Below are 16,878 nucleotides of genomic sequence, written 5' to 3'. Positions count from 1 at the left end.
TTTCTATATCTTCTTCTATGATACCCATATATGTTTTGTAAAAATTCAAGCACTGATGCGTGCACTACTTTTTAATATGAAACTTTATTCGCCGCAATACACACACAAAGTTCTCGCAATTCCGAAGACAACCCGCAACGCCAGCCACAGTGCGTGGTCTATGGTGCAGCAGATTCTGGCTGCTGACGTTGATGGGTAGCACGTAAATTTCCCCAGTGACATAAACGGGCATTTTCCCAGCAGCAGACATGCACACACATACACACACACACACACGCACACACACGCATGCTGGCAAGTGTTGTGCGCGTTAAAATATATATGTTTTTTTCTCTCTTCATTTTATTTTTATATTTCTACGCCAACTTTTACACATGCGAATGACTTTAAACAATTTCAACAACAATTTTGAGCGTCCTTTTTCATTTTTTTGCTCTTACCTGCACGTTTTTACGGCCTCTACGGGAAATAGGCACTAAAAATCTAAGGGAAATGGCGTCGACAAAATGCAACGCGGAATCGCATAAAAATGCTTGACGCAGTGCCTGCAAATTGAATCACAGGCTGTTTTTTTTTCCTGCGACTTAAAGCCACACAAGAACTTGAAGCAAGAAGTATTTAAAGCAAACGGGGCACAAAAATCGAAGGGTTCACCTGACCTCTGACCCTTTCGCGCCCCCTTTATGCGCATTAAAAGACAGATATACTCATATATATATATATATATATATATATATATATATATATATATAAAAAAAAAAACGTTTGAATTTCAAGTGCTGCGTGTCTTTGGTTGGCAGTCATAAAACGTTTTAGGTATATTAAAAATGGAAACATGTGGAAATCTCCCCCAAGCGCCCATAACGCAATCGACCAAAAGGGCAAAATTTGATGAATTGACGCAATTTGAACTACAATAAGTCAGCCATAGCAAACGCTGGTGTTCCAATAAAAAGAGTTGTTTCTATTTCGCCCAGATTTCAATCTTTTATTTAATTTAGAAATCTTCATTCTAACAAAAAATAAAATAGATTAAAATATACATATAGAAACTAAATGGAAGAGCGTAAAGTGAAGTTTTAGTTAAAATCAAATTATATCTGAACTTAGGCATTTTTGCTCTGAAGTTATTATCACAATGTAGAAGTGATTTCAAGTCTGAAAAGTCAAAATATCACGTATACGAATTTAATTTTCTAAGCAATAGCTCTCAAATACATTTTCTTCAGCTGAAGAAAGAAAGAAAGAAAAGAAAGCTTAAACATTATATAACTAATTTCTGGAGTTTGAGTATTCGAGAACCGCTTTGATCTTTTTGCTCCTTTTACGAAAGCCAAGCATAAAAATAATTTTTGCACAAATAAATCCTGCTGTGCGTTGTGATGCAAAAAAATACATGAAAAAAATTAAAAAAAAAAAAAAAAAATAGACAAATCGCAAAGTCACAACTGCGAAATTCGATGTTCGCCCCCTTTGAATGTAAAGGGGCGTGGCTGGCAGTCGGAATTGTCTAAATTGAAAAATGTGCAAAGAAGTGAAGACTTATTTTGCCTTTTTTTGACTTGGAACTTTGGCATGCCGCCAATCGGAGAGAAGTATTTTTGACAAATAGGCGCATAAATTGAAAAGAAACCATACATTGACCCACATTGGCAGCCACTCATACTCGAGCCTGACCTCAAAAAGCGGCGCCATAAAAAAGAGATTTGGCCAGTTTTTGATCTTGTGCTAAAACTTCTTTAAATCCCTGAAATTGCGTTTTCAGCCCAAATATTATTAATAATCTCTCTGTCGTTAAGCCGCAAAGTCAAACACTTGGGACCTGCCAAAGGAAGTTATCTCATCAATATCGATTGAAATGAGGGGGGGGGGGGGGGTTGTTGCAAACATAAGCCGACAACTTGGGTACGTGTCTAAATGGGAAAAAATGAAGCGGCGTTTCAAGTTTCTGCGACAGCAAACAAAAGACAATAACAAAAGCAACAGAAAAAAAAAGAAAACTGCAAAGAAAATACCAATAAAAATATTTGAACTTGTCTTTGAAAAGAACCAGGGCTGAAAAATATGTTCATGGCATTTCAAAACATATTTAAGGCAGATTTCATATTACATATAAATAGGCGTTTTTTATTCAAATATATAGTTTATAATATTGTAAACATAATTTATGAAATCGCATTTATTGGGATTCAATGCATGAGATCCTTTCAGACTTACTTGAATTCATGAGAATTGCATAGAAAGACGATCGTTAAAAAATGGTTTTAATTTGCAAAAGAGAGAAAACTGCGCTGGGTTTGTGTTTGGTTTTAAAGCGACACATGAGAAAATACATGCGGCCAAGCCCTCGTCTAAGAAATGCACAGACTCTTCAGCTGCCTACAACCCCGCCCACTTCGCAGCTTCGGCTGTCGTCCCTAAGTTCATCATCATTTCGCACAATGCCGACGTCTCGCGTTTATCGTCAACTCTCAAGTAGTTTACTTTGCCAGACATTCTTTTGACTTGGCCTCTGACTTTTGGGCCTATGCCCACATTAGTAAAGGATTCGCAGCGATGTTGAATATCGGCACGATATAATGCCTGTTGGTTTTGCTTTTTTAATAACAAGCACCCGCCCACTGTCTGTCTGTCAAGTGTGAAGGCGCAAGAAGCAGCAGTCAACGTGGCCCATTGTTGGGCCTTAAAGTATTGCTGTTGCTGCTGCCTGATGAAGTGGCTGGCGCGGAGTCGCCCGGAAAGAAATCAATAACATGCAACTTGAGTGTGGTTCTTGAGTGTGTGTGTGTGTGCGAGTGTGTGGCGGTCGCTGCTGCCACACCCAATATTGAATTACTCTATTACCAATGGCAGCTGCAACCAGCAAGCAGCAAGCAGGCCAACAAATATTCCAGCCCCGTCGATGTCTTGTGCAACTTGCGTTGCATAGTTTTGCGAGCTGCTTGCTCGCAAGACATTTTATCCCTTTGATCCTTTTTATTGTTGCCACCGCAGCTGGTGTTGTCTTACACGCGACAGCCCGTGGGGTAACCAGCAGCGGTTGCCACGCCTCCCTCTGCCCCTTTTACCCCTTAACCGCGCTCCTATTTCGGTTTCTTGCACTTTGGCTTAAACCGCAAGCAACGTCGTTCAACTCCTGGCGTCCTTTATTCCTTGCCAGCCAACACAAACGTGATGTGGCTGCAGTCCAAAACCGGCAATTGGTTTTCAGTTACAGCCACGTCATTGGGCGGTGGGTGGTCCTTCTCCGCTCCTCTCCACTCCACTCCTCCAATCTCCAGGAAGATGGCACTTGACTCGTCTACCTAGCTGGAGTTGCTCCATGTTGCCTGCCCGGCTAGTTGGCCAGCTCAGTGGAGCGTTGTTAAGGCCAACTGCCCAGGACATATTACATAAATCCTCTAAAGCAAAGAGAAGCAAACTAAACAAGTTTAAATTTTGATTTGATTTTGTTTAAGCTATAAAGATATTTCCTTTTTGAAAATGACTAAATTTAAGAATGTCTATCGCGAGAGGGAATCACAAGACTATAAATTTATTCGTTAAATGAGATATATATTCTTGTGACCAGCCTCGGAGCCAGAGGATAAATAAACAAAGTCAAGGTTTTAGATCTATTAAAATTAGTTAAGCCTAGAAATCGAATAAGCTTTGATTAGGATTTTGGTAGTTGTCAGTCTGCATTAAAAGTATTTCTATAGGCTATTGTTTCGCAAGGACTGTGAAAATTACAGAATATTTCCGAAGGTTCATTAAACTGTGGAACGCAACGACGGCGCTTTGTGAATGCCGAAGGACAACACTGGCGATGACTAGGCGTATTTTTGCTGCAGTGGCAGCTGCGGCAAACAATGCCCGATCATAATCTACATAAAGACCGGCTTGCCAGTAAACGACGCAATATGTGTGAGCCTGTGTGTGTTTGTGTGAGTGCGTGGTACGTGCCTGTAAAGCGTACGAAGGACATTGTCAATGTTTTCCCTGTTTGTGTTTGTGAGTCGATGTTTAGTGTGTTTGTCTGGGCTGCAAATTCGATTTGAGGTGCGCATCGTACTGGGGCTTGTGGCAACTGATTGGGCTGATTATAGCCCGAAGATGTGGGGAAATCGAGTGACTGGGCGTGGGTGCAGGTTCGAGTCCCTGACCATGACACGCTGTTACCTTAAGCTCTTTTACTATCAAACAAGTTTGCTTGGCTAACAAATTAGCTGCAAAGTTGCTGCTGTCGAAAAACTTTGCTGGACCCAACAAACAACAAAAAATCATTTCCTTTTACGCGACAACTTCAAAATTTCACGAGCACAAGCTCAGACGTGGCTGTTTGCCGCCGGGGCGAAAATCCATTAAGTGGCTACCGAAAAGAAAATCCAAAGAAAACCCAACGATAACTAGCAGGAAAATGTGAAAAATGTTATGCTTACGCTTTAATGCTCTAGCAAGACCTAAATGAGTTTATAGATGTAATTCAGTTTTGGGGCTTTAGCTGTACAAATCCCCAGATTTAAGACAGACCTCTAATTTCCAACGAACCATTTCATAAAGTCTGTGCTAAAACCTTTTGGGAATTCTAAGCCCTGCTCATGTTTAAATGGCTCTTAAAAGCAAGAGAAATATTCGAGCTTAGTTATCCGTATGAAATATTCCTCCAATTGTAAATAAAATGCACATTTAACAAACTTGCTAGCGCAACAAATATGCCGTTTAGCGTGCAGGGTATTCAGAGAGCTTGACAACTTTAAATCGATGGAAAATGAAATGGCAAACGCATGCAAGGAGCACAGCATAACGAACACAGAATAAAATGGCGAAAATTCAATTTTGAAATAAACAAAAGGCGACGACAACGGATAAAACAAGGAGAAGCGTTGCAAACAGCAAAGCACGACTATGAGATACTCAGTAGTACTCGCTTTTATAAAAAATGCAGCTTGTGATATTTATCTCTTTAAATATCGAAAAACCTTAACAAAAAATATACTCTTCCCTGGTAAAAGTGGGGTATAAAGCAAAATGCTTTAAAACTAAAGTGTAGCTCGCGATGTTCAACTCTTTAAAATTGTAAAAATTTGTTAAAATTGAATATACCCTATGTCCCTATTAAAAATAGGGTGTATAATGCGAACTCCCGACCAAGCTGAATGTCACGCAGAGCAAACAAACAGTGGCTCAAGCAGTAGGTGAGAATCCAGCCAGAGTTGAAAATTCAATAAAAAATAAAAGTAAAATAAATATTGCTAAAAGGCAGCGGCAAAAAAAAGCCAAAAAAAAGCCAACCAAAAAGTAGCTGCCTTCAGAAATGTGCCCTAAACATGCAATCGAACTTCAAACTCGCTCAGCTGTTAATGTTGCATGGCCCGGCAAGCCGAATAAAAAGCACAAAAACACAAGCCGAAGAAGTAGATGTATAAGTGGAAGTGGAGGAAAAAGAGCAAGCAGAGGAACAACAACTAGTTTTGGGTGGCTGCAGTCTCAGGGGGTTGGCCATATATATTTGCGCAAAACAGAAAATAAAAAAAAAAAACAGATAAGAAACGACGCTGGCGACGACGGCGTCAGTTGTTATTGCCAACATTTTAGTGGCGTGTGCACCCTACTGCCGAATCTCCCCTCTCTCCCTCCCCCTCCCCCTCCCCTTCCGCTGACCCACCCACTCTCACTGCAAGTGACTGTCGAGGCTGTGACTCATGCCTGAAGTGATGACGAAATCAGCCGGCAGCAGACACTGAAACTACAAAGTACTTGTGTACTCATATGAATAACTAAAACGAGGGTGGCTCAAGAGATTAACATAGTTATTTTATTTTTTTTTGGAATTAAATTTACAATATGACAGTTTAACTGCCTCAATAGTTATGTGCACAGTAAATATAGCCTCTTATTTTAGTTTCAATAAAATATTTAATATATAAAATTCAGTGGATAATAAACCTTTCTGACTAATGCAAAAATAACTACTAAAAAATCGATCAATTATTCAATGCTTATAAAATAAACTGCTATAAATCTAACTATAATAATTATATTCAAAATTTATCAATTTTTGTTTATTAAAAAAAAGCGATTTCTTAATATACCTTATAGACAGATATATATGACTAACTGAACCAACAGAAACTCATTGCGCAACCCTCTGTTATGTATATATATATACAAGAATGGATCAATGTACATATTTGGTTTAGAAACATGCGAAAATTTATGGATAAGCCATGTCGGGCGGCAGGCGGCACGTGGTGCCAATCGGCACACGCAAAGCGAACTGCGGTGTGTGTGAGAGAAAGAAAGAGAGAGGGAGAGAGAGAGAGAGCGTATCTGTAGAGAATAGAGAGTAGTGTGACCAAAGTGTGCAAACATTGCGTGCTTCATACGCCGTGTTGTGCCAAAAGAAAATATTATGATTTCCATTTCTAAGCTAAGCAGTTAATTTCACGTCTAGTGTGGGGCCCAAGTGCTGCATAATTATGTGCACTGTGGATGCAAGGGGGCGGTGAGGCAGGGCTTGGATACGAGGTTGCATAGGTCCGCACATGATTTGCGGTTCTGGTTCTTGCAACTTGCGGCACTCGAAAGACTCGTTTAGTCATCGTCAACGTCGAGTGCTCAGCATGTTTAGCTGCTTAATTAAATGCAATACACGAAGGAACAGCAATAAAGCATGCAAAAGAAATGCATTTCAATTAAAAAGAACAGAGAGAGAAGCCTGCATGTAGCTAGGGATAGAGAGAGAGAGAGAGAGACAGAGAGAGAGAGAGAGGGACAGAGCGAGTGGGAGAGGGAGAGAGACAGCTCTTAGATGTAATTAAGTTAGCTATTCAACTCAGGCTCTTCCAAGTGGCCCCACTCGCCCGAGGGGCTAACGTGGCAACCGGAGCCACAGTTGGACGCAAATGTTTGCCAATTGCCAAGCAGATGTCGTAGCTAATGGTTAATGATGGGGAATGATAGAGAAGCCAGCGATTGGCGCTGACACCCCTGAACACGTGTTGGCCTCTGAAACGCAAATGAATGCCACTAAAGCTATTAATCTATTATTAATCTAGCTATTAATCGCTCACATTTAAATCTATTGTTTTTATATAAAAAGCCAATTTTAAATGATTTTATGCTTATTAAAATGTATAGACTAGTTAATTTTCTGTAAACTCTCAACTATTTCTTGAGGGTATAATAATTTTGTCATAAACTGGGTAATGCATAAAGGCATACATATACGACACCATAAAGTATATATATTCTAGAGCAACATCGGCAGTCCAGTTGATATAGTCAAGCCTGACTTGTGTCTGACTGTCCGTCCGTCTGTTCGTCTATTTGTTTCATGCGAACTAATCTCAAAGTATTATAGTTTTCTTCAAAAAAAAAAAAAATGGCATAGGACCACTATATCATAAGCTGTCATAGGAACGATCGGTCGAAATGTAGGTACTTGTATGAAAAACTTTTTTGTTTATCAGGATATCTTAATATAACTCGGCATTTATTATTTTCTCTATGCTCCTCATATATATGCAAAATCTTATCAACTTCAGACAACTATTTCAAATAGCTGACATAGGAAAGGTCGTTCAAAATGTAAATCTTTTATGGCAAATAATTCTGTTTTTCCGAGATATTTTCATCGAACACAGCTTTAGTATTCTCACAAGTTATAACTATATAATTTTTTCAAAAGATTTAAACTAAATTTAATTTGATTCAAACAACTCTTTGCTTCAGCCTAAATTAGATATATATTTCAATAATTATATATATTGAATTTGTAAAATTTTTAAATAACATTATTTGTTTCTTTTCTTTTCAGGTAAGCTATTTGCATTTATTTACCCAATTGAATTTTATGGCCACCTGCCAGCGCACATTCTGTAAGTTTGCCGCTGAATTGCAAATCTAAACTTTGGCTATATTGCCCAATTGACCCATCCCCCCCCCACGGTTTTTGCCCCGCCCATGTGCATTGACACAATCATTAAAATACCTTTTGCCCACTTAACACACAATTGTCTGTGTTAAACCGTTGGCCGTTTAACACACAAATGTTCACACTTTGCAGCCATTATATAATATGTTTATTTATATGTGCATGCATGTGTGTGGCTCCCCTTACACCTATTGCCCCCCCCCTTTTAAGCGCGCCCCTTTATGTGGCATGACACATTCACATCAATGCGCACCGGACGGATGGCGGCATTCACATTGTGTTTGCCGGCAAATGATTTCCCAAGCAATTCAAATGCAAAACGAGAAAGCCGTAACCCAAGCGTTCCCCTTACCACCCCCTCTCAACTAACAGCTCCCCCTGAGTATAATCAACAACTAATATTGTAGGAAGCATTGTGTGCTTCGATGCCTTCGACAAGCGGCTGTCATGATATTCCCGCCTCCAGCTGCATATTTTGTCCTGCGCCCCCCCCCTCGCTAGACATCCCTTCCAGACATGAACATTGTGTGGGCGAGAGTGTCGCCTGACAGGCCCTCAGGCCGTGCGCCGCCAGCTCAAGCTCCCAGCTCTGACTCTCGGACTATGGCCCAAACTCTGGCTCCAACTACGACTCTGACTCTGACTCTGACTCTGATTCCGATTCTGGCCTAGGTCCCATTGTGATTCATCGTCACACCGAGACGCCTCTGCTATGGGTCCATGTGGCTTGGTTTCTCGGCACTGGCGCCGTTCTGCTATTTAAATTGCCGCTCTATATCCTTGTCCGCCTTTCGACAGGGCCGGCGTGTCGCCAGCTTCATACTACTGTGCCAAGGATATTTTTACTGTTCTCCACTTTTGCACTCTCTCTCTCTCTCTCACTCTTTTTCTCTGTGTCTCTAGCTCTCTGCGTGTTTTCGGCTTTTTTTGAGTCATCGCAGCTTTATTTATTGTTCTTTGCCAGTTGTTGTCGCCAGCCGCGGGCTTGAGAGCGACTCTTGCCATATAATTTAATTGCAGTTAATATATTTTCGATATTCGAAAATACGTTTTTTCGACTCTGCCAACAACCTGCAGCAGCAAGACAGAAAGAGAGAGAGAGAGAGAGAGAGAGCGCCAAACGCATACGCTGCCGAAAATGTTTACGCTCTCTTTTGAGCGCAGCTAAGAGCGTTGCCAGCTGTAAATTTTGACAGAACAAAAAACATTCAAAAATTTTCGAATTTTCGAATTTTGAAAGATGTTGGAAATGGTATATTTAATACATGTGTTTAAATTTCTTAATGATTACCAAATGTATGTTGTATATTGAAAATGTGGAATAGCTTAACAATTTAAATTTGACTTATCTATAATTATATTTATATTTCAATTGTCTATTCATTGAATTTATATTTTTATTTATAATTATATTCATCACACAGTAAAAATAATTAATTTTGCTGCACATTTTATATTATTCATCGATACGTAATTATTTTAATTATAAATTGGTAGTTTTCGATATTTATAATTTATTCGAAAACTTAATTTTTTTTATAAAATTAACCGGCTTTCTTTGCTCAGCAAAACTGCATTCAAATAACTGTCTCTGCAGTGTTACTCTCTTGAATTCGGACTCTGTCGCAGTCGCGAAAAGCAGCAAAAGTTCGCTGCGCCTCTCACGGCGCATGCTTCGAAATTTGTTTTTCGAAATTTCGCACATTAAGGTAGCGCAGCAAGGTCGACAATGATAAATATTGCCATAAAATTTTATGAATTGCTAAATTCTATGAAAATAATCATAGAAATTAATAACAAATTCATGCAAATTATAGTGTGAAATAATTAAAAATTTAATTGCTAACTTAATAAAAAGCTCAGCTCTGGTCAACCCTTGTATTTGACTACGAAAGCACGCGCTCCCGCATGCAGCAGCAAGCCACCCCCACAAAATATACGCGAGCTCTGGCTCAGTCTGCGCTGCGGAGCTGCGCTCTCTGAATCTCGCTCGCGCTCTTTCTATTTTTGGTTGGCTTGTGTCTTGGGGGAGCTGTTGTGAATGCCGCCAGCTCTGTTGCGCCCCAAAGTGGTTTGTCCTTTTTGCTATATGCATTGTCCTTGCCAACGCCAGCGACAGCGACAGCGCAGCTGGCGTCAACGTTAACGTTAGCGCCAGCGTCAGCGTCGTCAGTTGTTCGCCTGCTGTTGAAAAATTAACATCGACATAATTTAGTTTGTCTTCGTCGTTCGTTGCGCTCGTTACGTATTCGTGCTGTTGTCGTTAGCGTCGTTTCTCTTTGTCTTGGTTCTTCTTGCATTCCACAGTCATAGCCAAGACGCTGAAATAACGCACTAAAAGCAAATACGCAAAACAAGAATAAAACAAACACAACAACAACAACAACATAAAACGCCGCTGTGTTTTGTAAACAAATACAAACGATTCGTAGCATACTATTTAGCGCGGCACAAATTATCAAAATATTCGCATCAAAATTGCAAGTGTTAGACAATTATAGTAAACAAATATTTTTAAATAAATTATACTAAATTAAATACTAAATCAAACTAATAACTGTGCGTTGCGCTCTCAAAAGTGGGCAACACCCAAATTTAGTTGCCAAAATTCACATATCCGAACAAACAACTAGTAAAAACTCCAACTAAAACTATATTTAAAACACATACTTATTTATAAAAAAGGGGTGAAAACAACCATAAGAAGGCATCAAAATGCTGATTGGATTAGTACGCGATTCGGTGATGCAGTGCTTCTGCCACACCTGCCGTGCGCCGGGCATTTTGCCAGCGGGTAAGCCAACATAAATACAAAAATAGTAGTAGAAATAGTAGTAGAAAACATGCTACTACCAAAAACCTATACAAATTGGTAACAATTCGACCTGAGGCGTTTTTACTAACTAAATATAAAAGTCATTTTTTTTACATTGTTTATTTTCTTTTCTATGCAGGTTAACGCAATTTAAAACTTTACTTTAGTTGTTTTTATTTGTTGTTAAGGCTTTCTGCTATGCAATAAACTAAAGCTAAGGACACACTTATTTTTATTTAAACTACTCACGTACATATGGCAAAAACTTGTTTCTCGACCCGAACTTATTTCCCCAGCTTGTTATTGTTGTAGTTCGCTCTTGACCCTTCTGTGAGTTGACCTTTAAGTTTTTTTTGTGTTGCAGTTTTTGGAATTAGGTTCAATTTGTTGCACACTCAACTTTTTGATTGCTCGCACAATGTTCTCGAGGGCGCACACAAATTTGAGCTCAAGAGCTCCACAGAACACTTGATGAAGGCTCCTGAAGTGGTGCATTGTTGTAGCAATAATCATATTTAAGAGCCCAAAGGTAAAAGACTTGGGCATAGAGGGGAAGACTTTTAAGAGCAGCCCTAAAACAATTTCGGACTACAATTCTCAAATCAATTAAGTCTGACCAAAATATTTGAAGAACATTTCTGACTTATTTTTGTTAAGAGCTTCTTCAACCTCAGCATGATATATGTATTTGTATGTTATGTCTAGGGCTGGAGACCACAGCTTTGCTGTTTTCTATATATTTTCATTAAATACAATCTATACACGCTCCGAGGAGCAAAGCTCTTATGAGCCTATAGAATACTCTAGTTGGTAAGATGGGCTTAAAGAAGACATTGAATAGCCGATGTTTAGTGTGGGAATATTTAAAAAAGATGACTAAGACATTTGTTATACATTAACTATATAGAGTATGGGACAGATCTTTCATCATTTGCTTTTGCTATTTCACGAATAATCGTCTATTGGATCACAGTCTTTAAGCAAATCAAATATCGAATGGTCATCAATCAAAATGCCAGCCACCTCATATGCTGTCTGGCAACAGTCAAGGACGCAGTTTGAGACCCATTAAGTCATCAACAGGCCCAACACAATTATGTAATACAACAGGAGCAAGAACAAGAGCACGAAAGACCAACACACACATGTATTCTAATGCCTGATGAAAAATTCAAGCTGCTCAGCGAAATTTCCATTCGTTTTTCCTTGGCGCTGGTAGGGAAAATCAATTTTAGCTAGAAAGACAACGTCAACGAGTGGGCGGGAGAGAGCGAGGGAAGAAGGGGACGAGCTTTAACTATAAAAACCGAAAAGACAAACAATATGACGTTGATTTTTGCCGATGCCGCGTGGAAAGGCAAAACTAAATGCCCCACCAAGTAGGCAATAACAATTTCGTGGATGACTGTTTGCTGGCCATTGTTGTTGTTGTTGTTGCCGCCATTTTATGGTGCCCCGCGCCATGACATCGCATGGCGCCAGTCAGCCGGCAGCGATGAGTCATGCCGCATGCCGCATGCCGCATGCCACATAGCCTAGCTGGCATGGAATTTAATTTTAGCCCCATGCCTTAAAGCGCCCTCAAACGCCTTTCTTTTGTGTTAATGCATATGAATGTCTGCATTACATTTCATCCATGCCCTTTTGGGCCACTGGACAATGGCGTTCGCACACAACTCAGTTATGCCGATGATTTTATTTATATTGTATTGGGCTATTAAAATGCAATAATCGCCGCAAACAATCGCACATACGACTACGGAATGATTGCGCAATATGCACACGGCCCAACGAGCACAGCCACAAGCACAAGCACAAGCCCAAGCCCAAGTCGAAACTGAAACACACACACAATCAATGACGTTGACAGTGGGAGGCGTATATTGATTTATTGACATAGGCACCTTACGCAAAAAAAAAAAAAACAGAAGGTGGGCAATATGAAAAAAAATAAAAGGCAGATGACGACGAAATACCCTAAAAGATATACTAAATTAATTTTGTTAGTAAAACTTTCACTCCATTTTGCGGAAACCAATTCGCCTAGGCGAGGTGAAAGTTAAAGAAAACCCGGTAACAGTAAAAATCATTTTGCGGAAACACATTGCCATACACAAGAAATAATGTAAAAGCAAGCTTCATATAGTTCAAATGCTATCTATTACAATTTCGGTATACTTTGGAGAACTCGTATTCGTAAAATAAGGCTGGAATTAGTACCAAAAAAATTGAAAATGTAAACTAGCCTTAAAATGTGAGCTATAAATGAAATATGGAGCGAAAAACTAGATATCAATTGGGAACTATGTACATGGAAAAAAAGATATGCTAAAAAGATCGTGTTGAAAACAAAGTTATAGTTTTCATTCTACAACTTATTAACTACAACTATCAATTGTGCTTTACTCCATATAAATATATCAGTGTATACATTGGAAAGTCAGAAGTGCCTTGTTACGTAGCCCCTTCTAGGGTAGACAAGCAAGTTAAGAGACACAGACCACAACAAATTACTTACATGCGTTTACCTTCTTCCCAATCTTAAACCCACACGTGTTAGCCATTTTTCAATTGACGAAGGTATTTTTCACAATTCCCCTTGCATGCTTGCAGCCTGAGACTATAAATCTTGCCGCGTAACTGTACCTAATTACGCCTGTTGTGGTAACAAAAACAAAATAAAACAGCTCAATTTGCACTTGACGCGTGTGAAAAAGATATAATACCCATTTTAAATGGGTTCCCAGTAAAAGTAAATGAGCTGAAATAAATGAGAAATTTCACGGGCTACAGCAGAGTCTTGAAAGTTGGATTTATGAAAAACTTAAGTTTGTTATAGTTAATCGCAAAATTATAATCGTTTAATTTCAAAAATGACCAGAAATTGTGATTCATGAATAAAATCATTAGGATATCATTTTTATTATCATTTTTAATATTATTAAAATTATAATTATTATTAATAATATTGGTATTAAGATTATCATTCTTATTATTAATTTTGTTATTATGACATTATGATTATGAATATGATTATCATTGTGATTATCATTATAATTATCATAGTCATTATCATTATCATTAGCATTATCATTATCATTATCATTATCATTATCATTATCATTATCATTATCATTATCATTATCATTATCATTATCATTATCATTATCATTATCATTATCATTATCATTATCATTATCATTATCATTATCATTATCATTATCATTATCATTATCATTATCATTATCATTATCATTATCATTAATATTATCATTATCATTATCATTTGCATTATCAATATCATTATCGTTATCATTATAATTATCATAGTCATTATCATTATCATTATAATTATCATTATCGTTATCAATATAAATATCATAATGATTATGATTATCATTATCGTTATCATTATCATTACAATTAACAATTAACATATAACATTATCATTATCACTAACATTATAATTATCATTTTTATTCAGGTTGAGTTTCTTTTTGAGTGTAAATTCAATTACATTAACTGACAGGCAAACGGCTCAATTATCATTTGACACAAGTCTAATTTATGGAACAGACACAGCGACTCTCGCGTATGTGAGTATGTATGGAAGCATCTTAATTTCGGAGATGGTTTTCGTTTTGAGGGTAGCAATGGGGACAAACCTGTCCCCAACCACGATTTGCCTTTGGCTCAAGGTTAGAGCTGAAATTGCTGGTTTTTAATTTGGCGCCTCTAATTGTGAGTGCTGGTGCTCTGGGGGCACACATGTCTCTCAGCATCTTCCTCCGGTTCTCTTTCTCTATTGCTATCGCAGTCTCTCTCTTTCTTTCACATCTCTGCGCTTTGTAATGGCCTCGCCTGGTTGGGTTTTGGTTTGGGTTGTGCTGTTGGGGTTCGCTTTGCTTTTCGGCTTGGCAAATTAGATTTCCTAGCTACAAAATTGCAATTCAAAATGCTTTTTTCGACTGCTGCTGCTGCTGCTGCTGCACTTGGGGCACAAATTGTGCGCAGGCAACGGAAGGGGCTGCAAATTGTTGGAATTGGTGTTAAAATGTGGCATGTGTAAAGACTTGAATGCCAGCCAGCATTCCAAAATTCTAGAAAATTTAATGTGTGCTTGGTTTGCCATCAAGTTGAAAACAGTGTAAGCTGATCTGATAAATAATGTGTGGGCATAGAAATACAGCTAAAAACTTAGCAAAAACTTAAATTTAGATAAAATGAAAGTGGGTAAAGAATAGAAAAAAAAACACTACAAATGTGGCATAATAGAGCTTGCACTTTTGAAAATTATGATTTTATATTATATATTAAATACAAAATTATAAATCTAAACTGCTTATCACAACCAGAATTTCGGGTCACAAACTCTTGAAATCTCAGATCTTAGGCAAATATATATACAAACTATAAATACAATCAAAATGTAATGCTTTATTAGTCGCCTTTGCTTATCCAAAACTAATTAGTTTAATTGCAAACACAAAAGCACCACAAAACTATCTCAACTCATAGTATTGCTATAGTTGAGCCATTTGCTTTGGTTTGCTCTGGGCGTAAATCAATTAAGATAAATTGCTGCACAGAACGTTGCGACAGGCAAATGAAGTCGAGTCGAGTCAATGTGAATATAATTTGATGCATCTTTTGGATGCGTGATGCGACAAATTTGCTCGACAGCTTGCGGCTGAATGCGAGCGTGTGTGTGTGTGTGTGTGTGTGTGTAAGGCGTGGCATTTGATATGATGGATTAGTTGGATTTGGACCGCCCATAAAGCTAAACATGTGTTGTAAATGTCCACAAATTACTTTCGCTAGCGAGTGAGATGGGGATAGGCAGATGTAAAGAGAGAGAGAGAGAGAGAGAGATAGAGTGGGAGAGAGCGGTAGAGAAAGACACATTTGAACTCAAATTAACTTTGCGAATGTGCTTCATTTGCCAAAAGTATCCATGAACAGCTGCTGTGCTGGGAACAAATCACATGCTGCATATATGAAGACCACAATATGTTGCACACATACATATTCATTTATAATAATATATATAAATGCCCAAGTTGATAAATCTAAGGCCGGTTTCTAATACCCTGCTCTCTACTTTCGATAGTGTATTGCAATTCGAAAATATTCATGAAATGTTTATTATTATATAAAAATATTTTCTATAGTATTAATATAATGGTCCTATATATATATTTATAGTCTGACTAACGTTTAAATACGGGGTATAAGGTTGGTTTTCTGGAATATTGATTGACATTTACTTTCATCTTTGTTTCATGTTTAAATCTGTATAAATGTGATTTTTCAGTAAGTGCTTAAGTAGCTATATAAATTTGAATCTACCTAAGGCATTTTTCTGTTTCCTTTGCCGTCTTTTAGGCGCCTGCTGACAATCGGCACGCCAACAAAGCTTCGCAAAGCCCCATTTTAATTATTATAGCTGGTGTTACGGCTACGGTATTAGGTCTTATAATTACCAGCCGAGACAACCCTCCTGTAAAACGGACCTTTGACAGCTGCTTAGCGGCTAGATTGACTGAAAAATTATATAAACACACTTGTGTAGCAAATTAAGCCAAATTGTATAATACACAAACATGTACATTGTATACATATCAACCGGTCTACTATACACGTTTCTTGCGTGACTTGTACTTAACATACACAAGCGAAAATGTTGCGCAAAAAAAACCAAAAACAAAATAAAAATATTTGTCAGCCATTAACATTCTAGAGCTGTCCTTGAAATAAGTTGGGCGAGGAACTCAAGCAAGGTCTGTTGTGAGTAGAAATAATAGCTGGCTTACCGATATATACACACGATATATACATATATACTACGTATATATATGCATACTGAAGGGTGGCTCATTAGGGCCATGATGTTGAGCCAAGTAAAGCGGAAATCCTTCAGCAGTATCGACAGGAAATGAATTGCTGACTGAGATGGGAGCTGGTAAAAAAAGAAAAGGCACCAGCTTGCAGTGATTAATTCAATGGGGGTAACTGTGTTTTAAGAAAAGCTCTATATATGTTGAGCCCAGTCAATTTATGTTAGAATTGTCAGGAGTTCAAAAACAGTTTGCAAAATAAGGATATGCCATTGTTTTATGCGTTCTGTCGATGTAAATTTTACATT

At 38.2% G+C, this 16,878-nt stretch overlaps 1 protein-coding gene across 4 annotated transcripts in view; it reads left to right on the top strand.

Moving 5' to 3' along the window:
• stai (stathmin) overlaps window positions 1-16,878 on the top strand; it is a 69,494-nt gene that overhangs the window by 16,293 nt on the left and 36,323 nt on the right. For 2 of the 4 annotated variants that reach the window (XM_032437584.2, XM_032437582.2), the window contains exon 1: window positions 10,153-10,712. The exons of 1 other annotated variant lie outside the window; for it this stretch is intronic. In XM_032437584.2, coding sequence (XP_032293475.1) covers window positions 10,634-10,712 — 79 coding nt within the window. In that variant the 5' untranslated portion in view covers window positions 10,153-10,633. Of the gene's footprint in view, window positions 1-10,146; window positions 10,713-16,878 lie in introns of those variants that run through there. One more of the 4 variants, XM_032437587.2, reaches the window with a different exon arrangement.

Source organism: Drosophila virilis, chromosome 4 (assembly GCF_030788295.1).
Source record: "Drosophila virilis strain 15010-1051.87 chromosome 4, Dvir_AGI_RSII-ME, whole genome shotgun sequence".
NCBI classification, from domain to species: Eukaryota; Metazoa; Arthropoda; class Insecta; order Diptera; family Drosophilidae; genus Drosophila; species Drosophila virilis.
Note: the sequence above shows the minus strand (reverse complement) of the source record. Positions and strands in the feature narration are given on the sequence as shown.